The sequence below is a fragment of the Lynx rufus genome, unplaced genomic scaffold (genome assembly GCF_022079265.1).
Source record: "Lynx rufus isolate CCGP_SWC_20201006 ecotype Redwood Valley unplaced genomic scaffold, mLynRuf1.p SCAF_9, whole genome shotgun sequence".
Taxonomy (NCBI): domain Eukaryota; kingdom Metazoa; phylum Chordata; class Mammalia; order Carnivora; family Felidae; genus Lynx; species Lynx rufus.
In genome coordinates this window covers 100,637,153-100,655,404 of record NW_025814897.1, presented here as the reverse complement: position 1 = coordinate 100,655,404, position 18,252 = coordinate 100,637,153, and the positions used below count along the sequence as shown (strand labels likewise).

At 35.9% G+C, this 18,252-nt stretch overlaps 1 protein-coding gene across 1 annotated transcript; it reads right to left on the bottom strand.

Annotated features, from left to right (window-relative positions):
* Positions 1–1,971: 1,971 nt before the first annotated feature.
* On the bottom strand, positions 1,972–2,889 carry LOC124505384 (olfactory receptor 4A15-like). The gene has a single exon (XM_047071325.1). The coding sequence runs from the start codon at positions 2,887–2,889 to the stop codon at positions 1,972–1,974; it is 918 nt and encodes a 305-aa protein (XP_046927281.1).
* Between the last annotated feature and the right edge of the window lie 15,363 nt (positions 2,890–18,252).

Below are 18,252 nucleotides of genomic sequence, written 5' to 3'. Positions count from 1 at the left end.
ACATATTTGTAGAAAATATCAAAGAAGACTAAATATCTATAGCAAATATATATATTTAATGAAGAAAAGACTCAAAATCCTTACTCCAATAGATCAAGACTTCAAGAATGTAAGTAATAGACAAAGTTCATGGAGTGAATTCTATGTCCCTCACACTACACAAATACAGACTACATAGACAATTAAGTCACTGTTCCTGACTTAAGAGAACTTACAGACCAATGAACACAGACAACCAAGATTTTATCTCCTCACTTGAAATAACAATACAAGTTGGAGATAACATAAAATATGTCTAAATCCATTTGGGCTGCTGTAACACAATACCACAGCCTGAGTGGCTTCAACCACAGTCATTTATTTCTCAAAGTTCTGGCGTCTGGGTAGTCCAAATTCAAGGCACTGGCTGGTTCTGTGTCTAGTGAGAGCCCACTTCCTGGTTCATAGCTAACCATCTTTGCATTGTGTCCTTACATGGCAGAAGGGGCACGTGAGTTCAGACACTCTCTGATTCATAAGAGGTCTCCTCTCATGACGTAATCACCTCTCAAAGGCCCCATCTCCCAACACCACATATCATAGAGGACATAACATCTGAACCTTGGGGGGTGGGGGGGGAGACACAAATATCAGTGCATAGCAACATCCAAAAGTTGATGACTTAATTATATAATTCCGCTAAAATCAAATGTTTAATCTTATTTAATGAAAAGCACTATGTTGGGAAGTCTTTGAGATGACATAAGGAATCTTCACATAATAGTAATAGGGATAAAACTCAGGATATAAAGTCTCTCATACACTGTGATTTACCAGAGAAAAGCTTCCATGCCCCCATAGCCTGGGCACCTCTTGAATCCAGAGTAACTGAAGGAGGCAGAACCATGAGTTTTTTTGACACATGCTTCCTACTGTAGTAGAGGCAGATTAATATTTTCTTTGAAGCCTAATTCAGAGAAAGGAAGGCTTATGAAAGAGATCTCGGTTAAATAAATCAATATATATTATGGCCTATTTATTACCTAACAATCTGTATTCCATTAACAGCAGAGGTCAGAATGGCATGCCATATTGTCAGCACCTTTCCCACCAATGATATCACCCAAAATATCTCATCTCAGGTTCTGTGTTGTATATGTAAATCTCATGGATTATGGATTATGGTAATTTTATATATGTAAGGAGGGCCTAAGTCCCTTTAGAAGGCTATGAAACACTACAGGCAAAAAAAAGAGATGGGGATACTGAAAAATGGCAGAGATATTTTCAGATATACTAAGCTATCTGGGAAGATTAATTAATCATTTTTATGAAAATATAACACCAAAAAAAGTTGTTTCCTTCGGGAGACAATAGGATCCCCCACTCAGAAATATGAGTAGATCTTACTTACTATATCTATCTCTTTTGTTCAGATTTTTTTCCTACACTTAGCTTATGATTAATATTCAACCTTGGAAGCAGCATTCCTCCTCAACCTTAATGTGTTAAGCAATATGAACAAAATTATATACTTAAAATTGTTTCTGATATAAAAATAAGATCCATACTTTAAGTATTAATATGGGTTGTCTTTGTATGGGAGGAATGAACAAAAGGTTTACGTCCTGTTTCAGAAATATGTAATGAGCACTATGATTTCTGAAAGTGAACACTTATGTAAGAGCGAAAAGTGAAAAATGTCCACTAACAAAAATAAATTTATAGTATTAACTATAGCATGACTGATCACATAGAACTTAAACCTATAGTTTCAATAGAGACATTTTATATGCAAAAGCTACACATCTAATTTCCTAAGAACTCATGAAAACCTTAGAAATATATTTTGACCATTGGAAATACTTACATCTTAAATGCTTTTCATCATGCACAACTTTAAACCTCAGGAGAAACTTACTATCAATAAACAATTCTTTACTGGATGGAGCAACTATTCACTGAAAAGAGGTGATGTATTTCTCTTCTGCCTCATTTTCTTCTTCTGGTCCAGAGCTTTTCCATGGCATTTTTCATCTCTCCATTTCTCAGAGTATAGATTAGGGGGTTCAACATAGGTGGGATAACTGTGTAAAATACAGTCAAGGATTTATCAATGGGTAATGTAGAAGGAGGTCTCACATACATGAAGATGCAGGGGACAAAGAAGAGGACCACCACTGTAATGTGGGAGCCACAGGTGGATAAGGCTTTGCACCTGCCTTCCTGACTAAGGTTCTTCAGAGAGTGCAGAATGACCCCATAGGAGATGAGCAACACTGTAAAGATGACCACACAGATTGCCCCATCATTGGCAACCACAGTGAGGCCAATAACGTAAGTGTCAGTGCAGGCAAGTTTTAATAATGGGTACATGTCACAGATGAAGTGGTCAATGACATTGGGACCACAGAAGGGAAGGTTGTAAACAAAGACAAGGTGAACAACAGCATGCAAAAAACCTCCAACCCAGGCCAACAGCAGCAACAAAACACACAGCCGTTGATTCATGATGGTCAAATAATGCAAGGGTTTGCAGATGGCCACATAGCGGTCATAGGCCATGGCCACCAGGAGTAAAATCTCTGAACCACCAAACAAGTGCCCTAGAAAGAGCTGGGACATGCAAGCTTGGAAGGAAATGGTTTTCTTCTCACAGAGTAAGTCTATAATCATATTTGGAGTGACTGTAGTAGAATACACAGCATCCATAAAAGATAAGTAACCAAGAAAGAAATACATAGGGGAATCCAGGGTTGGGCTGACCACCACGGTCACCACAATGAGGAGGTTGCCCACCATTGTCACAATGTAGATGAGCAGGAACACAACAAATAATATTTTCTGACCTTGGAGGCTCTGAGTGAGCCCCAAGAGGACAAACTCAGTCACATTGATCCTATGTTCCATATGTCCTTTTGCAAGTCCTTATTTCAGAGTTCAGGACAAAATTAGTTACAAATGTAATTATTATTAGTGACTGCCTGCATCCTTATTAGAATCTGTTTGTGAATTCAACAAATATGCATTACAATTTATTATCTTCCAGTACCCTCAGAAATTCCAAGAATTCAAGGCTGATTAAAAAACATGCTTAGTAAGCTCAGCAATCTGCAGACCAATAGACAGACAAGAAATTAAAGACATATGTGGGAAAAAAACATATTAAAAAAAATGGTTTGCTGCAACCAGCTTTCCATCTGGAAGTTAGTACAATTGTACCTATAGCAGATTCTACATATAACATTTTTTAATGGACTAAGGTTTAATATAAAACTAAAGCAAGATTTATATTTACTCCCCAGATAATAAAAGAAATGACTGGCTATATTCAAGAATCACTTTAATAAATTCAATCCCAAATTGATGTATTTTACAATTTCAAAACATCTTAAGGATTTAAAAAGGATATCATAACATCAATAGACAAAGGTACTTAGGGAAAAGATTTACATTTTAGAAGACATACACAGAGTTATGTCAAAATGAACACAGAACTCTAAGCATTTAAATAAAGGACAAATGAATCAATGGCAAAGTTAGTAAATCATATAAACAAGTAATAAAAGGATTGGCCAACACAGGTATGCTCTCATGCTGAAACTCACTTATGAACAGAAACACAGGAACTGAAGTAACACTTGGGTAATGAAATCGTTACTTGGACGCTTCAAAATCACTCTTTCAAGACGTGTGGTTGCTACATCATCCTCTAAACTTTCACAGATTAGCAAGCAATGTTCAGAGAACATATCAGTTGAAACTATCATGAGATTTACAAGGATCTGCCCATTAAAATATCCCTAAATAGTGGCACCTGAAACTAATGTGTAGAAACACTGATATTAGAGGAAGAAAATTTATTCTGGATCTTGGTATGTGAAAATAACCAAAAGAATATTACAGAACTGAGTCAATCCTCATATATGTTAGTAATCACAAAGAATGTCTAACATGGATGATTATCAGAACCACACAGAGGAACTTTTAAAGGACTATGAATTCCCTCACGACCAAAATCAAAAATGTAAAGCCTAGGCTGCAATCTTACATCTAATTACCCTTCCTGGGTTACCTGCATACTAAGACAGCCGTTCAGCTCAACGTGTGGGTTGTAGTCCACTCTCCCTTGTCTTTGGTACACGGGTGCCACCTCTGTGCACACAAAGCAGGAAAACAAACGCACCATCACTGGACCTTGAACCATTTCCGTGTAAACAAGGCTTTCCATGCTCTCAGAAAGCCATTCATTCCAGTCTTTCAGAAAAAGGCTACCTCTTAATTGCTGGGTTTTTCAAAATGACTACAAAGTCCTGTAACCTAATCAAGTTTGACTCTTGACTGGGATAAAAGAGACCCCAAGTCTTCATTGTTGGCAGAATTTGTCCTAACAACAAATGAATGTTACACCAACATTGTGAGCTTACACAAAAGGGAGGGTTCAGCTGTATGGGAGAGAAAATTGTGATTTGTTTAAACAAAGATTTTTATATGGTTTGGTTTTTATGTCAATATAAGTAAAATAGTGAAATATCCTTGACAACATTCCATTCTCAATCAATTATACTGACCTGTCTTCACAAATTACAGTTAAATTTTGGATTCCCTTAATGATGGAGAATAACTTAATATACATACTTAATTATGTTCTAAGTCCATTGTTTCAAGTCCTGAAAGAGCCAGTTGTGTAAACAGTGATACAAACACTCTCTGAGGTCAAGACAAAGGTCTGTAAACACTTTATCTGGGGATGGACCACAATACATATGCATGAGTCATTCAGTTGGTACATCTCCAAGAGTGGTGCTTTCCTAATTAAATTCATTGGGACCTTCTTCTAATTTTGATCTCCAGAGATGCCACCTGCATCTCCAGAGATTCCAGCAGGATAATCACCATGTACAACAGGACTTCCAGAAACATGCCCTCTGGGGGTGGGATGCAGGGAAATCACAAAAGAACAGCTTGAGATTGAATCATCAAAAGGGAAATGTCCAGTATGGGCAGAAATAAAATACGTAAGAACTCTCTTCTTTAAAGCATGACTTTCAAAATAGGCAAAGCTATATCAGTTAGCTTTAAGCTACATCTTTGCACACTGGCACCTGAACTGACTTTCAGAAGACGATGAATTTCAGAACAAGACATTTAAACTAGTCTTGGGGCGCCTGGGTGGCTCAGTCAGTTAAGCGGCCAACTTCGGCTCAGGTCATGACCTCATGGTTTGTGAGTTTGAGCCCCGCATTGGGCTCTGTGCTGATAGCTCAGAACCTGCACTTGCTTTGGTCTCGCTCTCTCTCTCTTTCTCTTAAAAATAATAAAACATTGGGGCACCTGGGTGGCTCAGTCAGTTAATTGTTCGACTTCAGCCCAGTTGATCATCTCATGGTCTGTGAGTTCAAGCCCTGGGTCAGGCTCTGTGATGACAGCTCAGAGCCTGCTTCAGATTCCGTGTCTTCCTCTCTCTCTGCCCCTCTCAAGCTCATGCTCTGTCTCTCTCTCTCAAAAATAAATAAAAATGTTAAAAATGTTTTTTAATTTAAACTTGTCTCAAATGTAGATCAAGCAAGCTTCCCCAAGAAAAGGAAGAGTTTGTCACATATTGGCACACAGGCAAGTTGATAACATCTGTGTTAGTAAGCGAGGAGGGAGGGAGAAAAGAGTGTGGGAAGATTCCAGTATCTCTGAGTGCTCAGGAAATGCTCACAGAAATGGGCATTACAGGAGCCCAGAAAACAATTGGCAAAGCATTTCAATGGACTTATGTCACAGACTTTGAGTCTGGAGTTCTCTCTTGCCCAGAAAGAGAGCAGATGCAGAATTGAATATAAGAGAGGCTAATGTCAGGGAAGAGATAAGAGCCCTGAGTAAGGATCCTTGCTCCGTATTTATTGGATCAGAAGGCTTACAAACATGATGCACGTGCAGAATGAAACACGTGAGACAATGAAACAGTGATCATTAACTCAAGTGTGTGAGAGAAAGGGGGTTTCGAAGATATATGGTGTTAGGGGTTTGGCTCAATACAAGACAAAATCCTGGCAAGGAGCAGATAGCTGTTTACAGCAGGCACCAGGCACTGGGTCTGTTCATCTTAACTTGCCTAGGGGATAAGACAGATAGAGCATGCTACCTCAGGGTCAACAAGTCACTTTTTTTTTTTTTTTTGCTAATTAGCCCAGGCAATTTCACCCTGCTATGGCAGTCTATTTCCCTGTTTCCCTATTCTGGACGCTTTCGTCCTGTGGAAGGAGCTTTCTGCTCAAAGCTTTAGTTCTATGCTGAGGCACTTTTGCCTGTTTACTGATTCTCGGATACTTCTGTCCTAAGCCTTGTTAACCTATTGGTGCAAGCTCAGGGAATTCCTAAACGTATGTCCCACAGATTTAAATCATCCAGAATATATATAACAAAGTTCACCTGGGAATTGATAAGAACAATATAACAATGTTTCCTAATTATTTACAAATTAAGCAACGTAAGTATGAATTACCGTGGACTAAAGAAGAAATATCAGTGAATATTTTTTTAAATAAATTTTAAGCAGAGATAATGAGGGATATGTGTGTGTGTGTGTGTGTGTGTGTGTGTGTGTACTGGATACAGCTTAAGGAGTGCTTAGAAAGAAGTGTATAGTTTTAATGGAAATATTATAAGACAAGAGATATTACAGAAATGAAGTAAGCTTACTAGAAACCTAAAAAATGGAAAAGCAAAATAAACACAAAGAACATTGTAGAATGGAAACAGTAAATAAAAGAAATAATGGAAAGAGAATTTAATTAAATAGAAATTAGCATAGTATTAAAATAGAACAGAGAAAATCTATAAATCCAGGAATTGGTTCCTTGAAAGATTCATAAAATTGATGTTCCTAGCAAAATCGATTAAGATAAACTAAGAGAAAAAAGAGATCAAAATCAGAATGAAGGGCGAGTCATTACTGCATTCTACTGACATGGAAAAGATTAAAAAAGAATACCATAAATGGATTTACGTTGGTAAACTTGCCAATTTAGAAAGTGGACTACTTCTACGAAAGAAACAACTTGCAGGTGTTGACCATGGTAAGTTCTTTATAGATTTTGGAACCTAACCCTTTATCTGATATGTCATTTACAAATATCTTCTCCCATTCTGTCGGTTGCCTTTTAGTTCTGTTGATTGTTTCCTTTGCAGTGCAGAAGCTTTTTATCTTGTTGAGGTCCCAATAGTTCATTTGGCTTTTATTTACCTTGTCTTTGGAGACATGGAAAGTAAGAAGTTGCTGTGGCTGAGGTCAAAGAGATCGATGCCTGTTTTCTCCTCTAAGATTTTGATGGTTTCCTGTCTCACATTTAGGTCTTTCATCCACTTTGAGTTTATTTTTATATATGGTGTAAGAACGTGGCCCAGTGTCATTCATCTGCATGTTGCTATCCAGTTCTCCCAGCACCATTTGCTAAAGAGACTGTCTTTTGTCCATTGGAGACTCTTTCCTGCTTTGTCAAAGAGTAGTTGGCCATACATTTTTGAGTCCACTTCTTAGTTCTTTATTCTATTCCACTGACTATGTGTCTAGGTTTTTGCCAATACCATACTGTCTGATGATTACAGCTTTGTAGTACAGGCTAAAGTCCAGGATCGTGATGCCTGCAGCATTGGTCTTCTTTTTTAGGACTGCTTTGGCTATTTAGGGTCTTTTCTGGTTCCATACAAATTTTGGGATTGTGTTTTCTAGCTCTGAGAAGAACGCTGGTGCTATTTTGATAGGGATTGCATTGAATGTGTAGATTGATTTGGGTAGTATTGACATTTTAACAATATGTGTTCTTCCTATCCAGGAGCATGGAATGTTTCTCCATTTCTTTGTGTCTTCTTCCAATTTCTTTCACACATTTTCTATAGTTTTCAGAGTACAGAACTTTTACCTCTTTGGTCAGGTTTATTCCTAGGTATTTTATGGTTCTTGGTGCAACTGTAAATGGATAGATTCCTTCATTTCTATTTATGTTGCTTCATTATCGGTGTATAGAAATGCAACCAATTTCTGGACACTGATTTTATACCCTGCGACTTTGCTGAATTCATGTATCAGTTCTAGCAGTTTTGCAGTGGGGTCTTTTGGGGTTTCCATGTACAGTATTATGTCATCTGTGAAAAGTGAAAGTTTGACTTCTTCTTGCCCACTTTGGATGCCTTTTATTTCATTTTGTTGTCTTCTGATACTAGGACTTCCAATACTATGTTAAACAACAGCGGTGAGAATAGACATCTGTGTTATGTTCCTGATCTCAGGGGGAAAGCTCTCAGTTTTTCTCCCTGTGACGATGATATTAGCTGTGGGCCTTCCATATGTGGCTTTTACGATGTTAAGGTATGTTCTTTCTGTCCCGACTTTCTTGAGGGCACTTATTAAGAAGAGATCCTGTATTTTGTCAACTGCTTTTTCTGAGTCTATTGACAGGATCATGTGGTTCCTATCCTTTCTTCTATTAATGTCATGTATCACATTGATAGATTTGCAAATATCGAATGAGCCCTGCAGCTCATTGACACTCATATTACACTGAAACCACAGGCAAGAAAAGAAAAAAAACATAAATTACTTTATCAAATTTAAGAACTTCTGTACATGAAAGGACACTATTAACAGAAAAAAGACAACTCACAGATGAGAGAAAATATTGACAAATTTTATAGCTGATAAGGTGTTAAAATCCAGAATACATAACAAATTTCTACATCTCAAAAACACACACATCAAAACACCATATTGATTTAAAATGAGCAAAAGATGCTCAGTGATATAGAGGACAAACTTATAGAGAATAATGATTTAGAAAAAAAGAGGAGATTAAGGCAAAAGAGCATGATTTAAGAATTAGAGAAATCAGTGACTCATTAAAAAGGAACAACATCAGAATCATAGGGGTCCCAGAAGAGGAAGAGAGAGAAATAGGGGTAGAAGGGTTATGTGATCAAATCATAGCAGAAAAATTTCCTAACCTGGGGAAAGACACAGACATCAAAATCCAGGAAGCACAGAGGACCCCCATTAGATTCAACAAAAACCGACCATCAACAAGGCATGTCATAGTCAAATTCACAAAATACTCAGGCAAAAAGAGAATCATGAAAGCAGCAAGGGAAAAAAAGTCGCTAACCTACAAGGGAAGAGAGATCAAGTTTGCAGCAGATCTATCCACAGAAACTTGGCAGTCCAGAAAGGAGTGGCAGGATATGTTCAATGTGTTGAATCAGAAAAATATGCAGTCAAGAATTCTTTATCCAGCAAAGCTGTCATTCAAAAAAGGAGAGATAGGTGCGCCTGGGTGGCTCAGTCAGTTAAGCGGCCAACTTTGGCTCAGGTCATGATCTCACGGTCCGTAGGTTCGAGCCCCGCATCAGGCTCTGTGCTGACAGCTCAGAGCCTGAAGCCTGTTTCAGATTCTGTGTCTCCCTCTCTCTGACCCTCCCCCGTTCATGCTCTGTCACTCTGTCTCAAAAATAAATAAATGTTAAAAAAAAATAAAAACAAAACAAAATAGGAGAGATAAAAAGTTTCCCAGACAAACAAAAACTAGAGTTTGTGACCACTAAACCATCCCTGCAAGAAATTTTAAGGGGACTCTCTGAGGGGAGAAAAGATGAATATATATATTCCAGTGAAGAAATGGTCAGAAGACGTGAAAAGACACTTTTCCAAAGAAGACATCCAGGTAGCCAACAGACACATGAAAAGTTGCTCCACATCACTCATCATCAGGGAAATACAAAGCAAAACCACAATGAGATACCACCTTACACTTGTCAGAATGGCTAACATGAACAACTCAGGCAACAACAGATGTTGGCGAGGATGTGGAGAAAGAGGATCTCTTTTGCATTGTTGGTGGGAATGCAGACTGATGCAGCTACTGTGGAAAACAGTATGGAGGTTCCTCAAGAAACTAAAAATAAAACTACCTTATGACCCAGCAATTGCACTACTAGGCATTTATCCACGAGATACAGGTGTGCTGTTTTGAAGGGACACCTGCACCCCAATGTTTATAGCAGCACCATCAACAATAGCCAAAGTATGGAAAGATTCCAAATGTGCATCAATGGATGAATGGATAAAGAAGATATGGTGTATATACATACAATGGAGTATTCCTCGGCAATCAAAAAGCATGAAATCTTGCCATTTGTAACTACGTGGATGGAACTGGAGGGTATTATGCTAAGTGAAATTAGTCAGTCAGAGAAATACAAATATCATATGACTTCACACATATGAGTACTTTAAGAGACAAAACAGATGAATATCAGGGAAGGGAAACAAAATAATATAAAACAGGGAGGGAGACAAAACATAAGAGACTCATAAATATGGAGAACAAACTGAGGGTTATTGGAGGGGTTGTGGGAGGGGGGATGGGCTAAATGGGTAAGAGGCACTAAGGAATCTACTCCTGAAATCATTGTTGCACTGTATGTTAATTTTTATGTAAATTAAAAAAAATTAAAAATAAAATTAAAAGAAAAATGAAGACCCCCCCCAAAATAATAGCCAAAGTATGGCAGAGCCCAAATATCCATCAACTGATGAATGGATAAAGAAGATATGATATGATGTGATTTTATATATATATACATATAGAATGGAATTATAGTATATTATAATTATATATATTATATAATGGAATATATATACATATATATATATATAATGGAATATTGGTGAACAAAAAGAATAACATCTTACCATTTGCAACAATGTGGATGGAACTAGAGTATATTATGCTAAGCAAAATAGTTTAGTTAGAGAAAGACAAATATCATATCACTCATATGTAGAATTTAAGAAACAAAACAGATGAACATAGGTGAAGGGAAGGAAAAATAAGATAAAAACAGAGAGGAGAGCAAACCCTAAAAGACTCTTAAATACAAAGAACAAACTGAGGGTTGTTGGAGGGGATATGGGTGAGGGTAGGGCTCCATGGGTGATGGCCATTAAGGAGGGCACTTCTTAGGGTGAGTGCGGCATGTTATATGTAAGTGATGAATCACTAGATTCTACTCCTGAAGCCAAGGAGTAACATACTGTATCGAACATACACTGTATGTTAACTAACTTGAATTTAAATAAATAAATTCTTTAAAATATATAAAAATAGTGTATATATATAAATATAAATACAAATAAATATCTGTATGTATAAATAAATATACAAATAAATAACTGAAGATCTTTCTTACATGCTAAGCCACACAAAATTGCTTACCTAAGTGTATTCATAGCTTACCTAAAATGTATGTATAGCTTTATGCTTGTGTTAAATATAAAGCTCAAAAAGCATCTAAGCTTTTATCTTAAGAAGCTAGACAAAGACATCTAAAGCCAAAGTAAAAAAAAAAAAAAAAAAAAAGATGTAATGAAGAAAGATAAAAATGAATGAAATTGAGTACACAGAGTAAACTAAAATAGCCAAACTTGTGAAGTTGGGTATTTTATATTACAACTGATAACATTATAGCAGGTGAAATCAAGAGAAAATTACCAATATCAGGAATTGAAAAGGACATAAAATTGCACTGATGCTTCAGAGTTTAAAAAGTTCCAATTATTCTATAAATTTGAATCCTCAGATAAAATGTGTAAAATAAAGGAAAAAGACAACCTTCTGAAAAAGATTCAAAAATAAATAGAATTACAAAAGTATTAATAATACTTTTATTATTATATAATAAATAAAATTTATTTATTATTTATTAAAAATAAATTTAATAATTAAAAATAAATATTAAAATAAATTTTATTTATTCTATAATAAATAATAAATAAATTTATTTTTTTATTATTATATAATATATATAATATAATATATTATATATATTATATAATAATAATAATATATAATAATTATAATTATATATTATATATATATAATTATATTATATATAATATATATAAATATATAAATTTATAAATATAAATAATAAATATAAATATAATATAAATATAAATATAATATAAATATTATAAATAAATATAAATATAAATATAAATATAAATATAAATAAATATAAATATAAATATAAATATAAATATAAATATAAATATAAATATATTATATATAATTATAATAATAATAATATATAATAATATAATATTATAATATAATATATTATATATATATAATATATATAATTTATTATTATTAAATAATAAATAAAATTACAAAAGAATTACAAAAAAAAAGAATTACAAAAATACTCCTGTATCTCTCCAAGAAATGAACTGTCCCTTTCTTGTAAACAACATGGTTGTGTCATAGAAAACCCTAAAGAATCTACAGAGATTACTAGAAATAATAAGTGGATTTAGCGAGTTTTCAGGAACACAAGGTCCAAATAAAACATTCAATTGCATTTCTATTAGTATCCATAACAACTGAAAACTTACACAATGCTAAACACCTTTTACATTAGTATCGGAAAAGAAAAGTACTCAGGAAAAAATGAGCAACATCCTCCCACTAAAAATTTCAAATATTTATGAAGCAAAATTTTGAAAACACCCCAACAAATAGATATCTTGTGTTCAGGAGCTAGAAAATTCAATATTGTTAAGACGCAATTCACTCCAAAATGATCTATAACGTGAAACCTCCAGCATGCCCTTTCAGGGATGTGGACGGTTGTATCTTCCAAAAAGGAGACAATGTCTTCCATCCTACATGCTGTTCCACAGTGTGACTTTGCCGCCAAGCATTGACCTCCACACCACGTGTCATCATCTAGTTCTCCACCACCACAAATCTGGGTGTGCCTGCTCTAACCAGTATAAGATGGTGAAAATGACACTGGGCTGGTTTTGGATATAACCCTTAACTGACCTGACTCCTTCTGCTTTCTACCACTGAGGTCCCTGAGCACCATGTAAAAAGTCTGATTGTCCTGCTTGTGGTCCTGCATCTAACTGAATAGGGGAAGGGACCTGTTGGGTTCCTTCCAGTCGCCATTTCAAAGCCACTCTGAACAGGAAAGAAGCTTCCCTGGATCCTGCACACCCCTCAGCTATCAGATGAATAACACAGACTGACTTCAGTCCATGCCCCATGAAGCAGAAGAAATATCCAGCCAACCTCGGCCAGAATTGCTGGCTTACAACCAAAATGATTACCATAATAAGAGTAGCTAACACATATGTCACCTCACATAATTAGAATTTCGGTGTGGGATGAAACTATTTAAGATTCACTCTCTCAGCAACTATGTCTATATAATACATTATTGTTAACTACTGTACCCCGCTATACATTAGCTCCCCAGAACTTATTCATCTTATAACTAGAAAATTTTGTGCCCTTTGACTAACATCTCCCTATTTGCCCCACCCTCCAGGCCCTGGCAAGCACCATTCTCCGGCTTCTATAATCTGGGTTTTTAATTCCACATATAAATGAGATCATACAGTATTTGTCTTTCTCTGTCTGACTAATTCTACCTAGCTTAATGCTTAATGCCTTCAAAGCCTCTCATGGTGTTGCAATTGGCAGGATTTTCTTTTTTGTTTTACTTAATAATATTCTCTTGTGTATATATATATATATATATATATATATACACACACACACATAATATATATGTTATATAATATCTGATATTATATATTATAGTATATGTATTATATATTTATATAAATATATATATATTTATGTTTCCATTCATTAATCGATGGACACTTAGGTTGTTCCCATGTCTTGACTACGGTGAATAATACTGATGTGAACATGGGAATGCAGATATCTCCTCAGCATTCTGATTTCATATTCTTAGATATACACACTGAAGTGGAATATGTGGAATGTATAGTAATTCTATGTCACTTTTTTGAGGAATCTGCATAGAGATTTCTAGAGTGGCTAAAACAATTTACATGCCCAACAGCAAACTGGACTCCCTCTTTTTTTAAAGTTTTTATTTATTTCTTTTGAAAGAGACAGCAAGAGAAAGAGAGAGCATGCACACAAGTAGGGGAGGGTCAGAGAGAGAGGTGGAGAGAGAATCCCAAGAAGGCTCTGACCTGACAGCACATAGCCTGATCTGGGGCTCAATCTCACGAACCATGAGATCATGACCTGAGCCCAAATCAAGACTCAGACACTTAACTGACTGAGCCATGTAATCTCTTTTCTCTTTGATAACATCCATCCTAACAAGTATGAGGCAATATCTCATTGTGGCTTTTAATATTTTTAATGTTTATTTATTTTTGAGAGAGAGAGAAAAAGAGAGAGAGAGAGCACCTGCAGGGAAGGGTCAGAGAGAGAGAGGGAGACAAAAAATTGGAAGCAGTCTCCAGGCTTTGAGCTGTCAGCACCAAGACTGATGGGGGGCTTGAACTCAGGAGGCTTTGAGCTGTGAGATCATGACCTGAGCCAAACTCAGCCACTAACTGACTGAGCCACCCAGGCGCCCCTCATTGTGGTTTTGATTTGCATGTCCCTGATGATTACTAATGTTGAGCACCCTTCCATGTTCCTATTGGCTATTTGTATGTCTTCTTTGGAAAATGTCTTTTCAGGCCCATTGCCTAGTTTTAACCAGGTTTTTGTTTTGTTTTGTTTTTTGCTATTTGGTTGCAAAGTCTTTCATACATTTTGGATATTAACCCCTTGTGAGGTATAAGACTTGCAAATATTTTCCCCCATTCCATAGGTTGCCTTTTCGTTTGGTCAGATGCAGTCTGGATTTACAACTTGAGATCCTGAACTTCAAGCTGAGGTCAGGATGAGATGAGATCTTAACTGGCTTAAGACCTTCTGTGCCCTCCCTCCGGAAGTCCTGAACTGCCATTTTACAAGTCTGACAAACTCACTGGAGCGACAGGCTACATGGAGAAGAAGAAGGGGCCAGAGGAGACTGGTCTTCCAGCCATCACTGCCAAGGCACCACTTACATGAGTAAAGTCATCTTAAATACTCCCTAAAAGCCAGGCAACCTACTGAAAACCAAAGAGGGACCTCAGTCCGTGCCACATGAACAGAAGAATTGTTCAGTCAATACTGCCAAAATTCATATGTGCTCAGATTCAGACCTGTGTATGGAAAGATATAGCTCTGTGTGTAGACAGATACAGGCCTGTGGGTGATCAGATCAAATACGTATATATACACGTATACTGATCCATGTGCTGTCAGATACAGACCTCTGTGTGTTCACATACAGACACACATATGAAGCTGGATACGACCTACATATCATTGAATATGTACCTACGTGAGGTCAGATACAGATCTCTGTGGTTGAATATATACTTGTGTATTGTCATGTAGGCCTATCAACATTGCATACAAACATACACCAATGCCTTTGAGGACTGTGCTGTAATTCATGCCAGCAAAAGACACTAAGCTCTTTCCAATCAGCTCTTTGAAAATGTGAATCAAAGGTAAATAAGGCAAGCCACTTTTAAAATAAGAAAACCAAAAGGCAAGATGCCTGTACACTCTATGAAGATGATTACAAAAAAAAAAAAAAAAAGATGATTACAAATTGTTATTGAGACACTGATCAAGCCTTCATAATACATGTCTCTTTCTGGATGGTAAAAGAAGATATTAAAACATGCTGTTTTCCTCAAAATCAATGTGGAGAGTCATGAAATTCTAAATATTTTGAGTGAACTTTTCAAACTAAACAAAATAAGCCTGAAGCTTATCAGGAAAAATAAATGTTTATAAATGGCAAGAAACTTGAAAGGGTGAGTATTTAAGAGCAATTATCCCTATGAGGTATAAAAACAAGTGAAAATCCTTGACTACTGATATAGAATGTTAGTGGTAAAGAATGACACCAAAGGTAAAGAAGGAGGAGGCGGAGGAGTCAGCGACAGAAGAGGAGGTGAAATGGCCCCCAAATCAAACCTACTAGTTGTATAAAATTTGACATATTATATAGAAAATTTTCAATTACTAAAATTAATAATAACACTGGCAGATTACTTATCCTGTTTGAGGAAAACAGGATTATACATGTCTTCATCGCAAACAAAAGCGAATTCTAGATAATTTTAAAAGAAAGCTTTTTGGAGCCCCAGGATAGCTCAGTTGGTTGAGTGTCCAACCCTTGATCTCAGCTCAGGTCTTAATCTCAAGGTCTTGAGTTCAAGCCCCACACCCAGTGTGGAGCCTACTTTAAAAAAATTAATTGATTAAAATAAAAGCAGTAATATAAAAGGAAACTTTTCTGAGAGTTATTTTTTAATGTTAAAATGTATAAATTCAGTGAATATAAATGAAATTTTCCAAGAGTGATGCAATAGAAGAAATCAAAAAGTAAAAGAATAATACAATATAATGTCTTTATATAAAAACACCCATAGTTACAGCAAAACAACATATTTGTAACAATATCAAAGAATACTAAATATTTGTAGAAGAAAAAAAAAATATATATATATATATTTACGTTTAATGAAGAAAAGACTGAAATTCTTACTCCAATAGATCAAGAATTCAAGACTAGGCTCTTTTTGCTGTGCCCTTACATGGCAGAAGGGGCAAGTGAGTTCTATCAGGTCTGTTTTTACAGAGACACTAACCTCATTCATGAGAGCTCTCCTCTCATGATGTAATCACCTCTCAAAGGCCCCACCTCCAAACACCACATATCATAGAGGACGTAACTCATGAATTTCGAGGGGAACACTAATATTCAGTGCATAGCAACATCCAAAAGTTGATGACTTAATTATACAAATTCTGATAAAGTCAAATGTTTAATCTTATTTAAAGAATAGTGTTATGTTTGGGAAGACTTTGCGACGACATAACAAGTCTTCATGTAATAATAATAGGGATGAAAATCAGGATATAAAGTTTCTCATACACTGTGATTTACCAGGGAAAAGGTTCCATGTCCCCATAGCCTGGGCGCCTCATAGATCCAGACCAAGTAAAAGAGGCAGAACCATGAGTTTCTTTGACCACATGATTCCTACTGTAGTAGGGACAGATAATATTTTCTTTCAAGCCTAATTGAGAGAGGGAGGCTTATGAAAGAGGTCTCTGTTAAATAAATCAATATATATCATGGCTTCTTTATTACCTAATAATCTGCATTCCATTAAGAGCAGAGGTCAGAATGGCATGCCATATCGTCAGCACTTTTCTTTTCTTTTTATTTTTTGTGTTTATTTATTTTTGAGAGACAGACAGAGAGTAAGGGAGGGGCAGAGAAAGAGGGAGAAAGAGTTCCCAAGCAAGCTCCCTGCTGTCAGAACAGAGCCTGTTCTGCTGTCAGAACAAACCCTGAGATCATGACCTGAGCCAAAACCAAGTGTCGGACGCTTAACCAACTAAGCCACCCAGGCACCCATTGTCAGCGCCTTTCTTACCAATGATATCACCCAAACACCCAGGTTCTGTGTTGCATATTTAAACCTCATGGATTATGTACTATGATAATTTTATATATGAAAGGTAAGGCCTGGGTCCCTATAGGAGGCTACTAAACCCTGTAAACAAAAAAAGATGTGGGGGCACCGAAAAAATGGCAGAGAATTATCAGATATACTAAACTATGTAGTAAATTTAATGAATCATTTCTATGAAATATAACACTAAACAAAGTCATTCCATTTTAGGAGATAATAGGATCCCCCACTCAGAAAAATGAGTAAAACTTACTTATTATATCGATCTCTTTTGTTCTGATTTTTTTTCTACAATTAGCTTCCTTATGATGAATATTCTACCTAGGAAGCAGCATTCCTCCTCACCCTTAACGTGCTAAGCAACATGAACAAAATTATATACTTAAATGTCTTGCAGATACAAAAATAAGATCTATACTTCAAGTCTTAATATGAGTTGTTTTTGTAGGGGAGGAATGAACCAAGGATTTATGTCCCATTTCTGAATTTCTTTCTCTGAAATATACAAAGAGCACTATGAATTCTGAAAGTGAACAATTATGTAAGAGCGAAAAGCGAAAAATGTCCACTAACATAAATAAATTTATAGTGTTAACTACAGCATAACTGATCACATAGAACTTAAACCTATAGTTTCAAAAGAGACATTTTATATGCAAAAGCTATACATCTACTTTCCTAAGAAATTATGAAAATCTTAGAAATATGTTTTGACCATTGGAAGTACTTACATCTTAAATGCTTTTCATCATGCACAACTTTAAACCTCAGGAGAAACTTACTACAAATAAATAATCCTTTCCTGGATGGAGCAAACTCTTCACTGAAAAAAAAAAAAGGTGATACATTTCTCTTCTGCC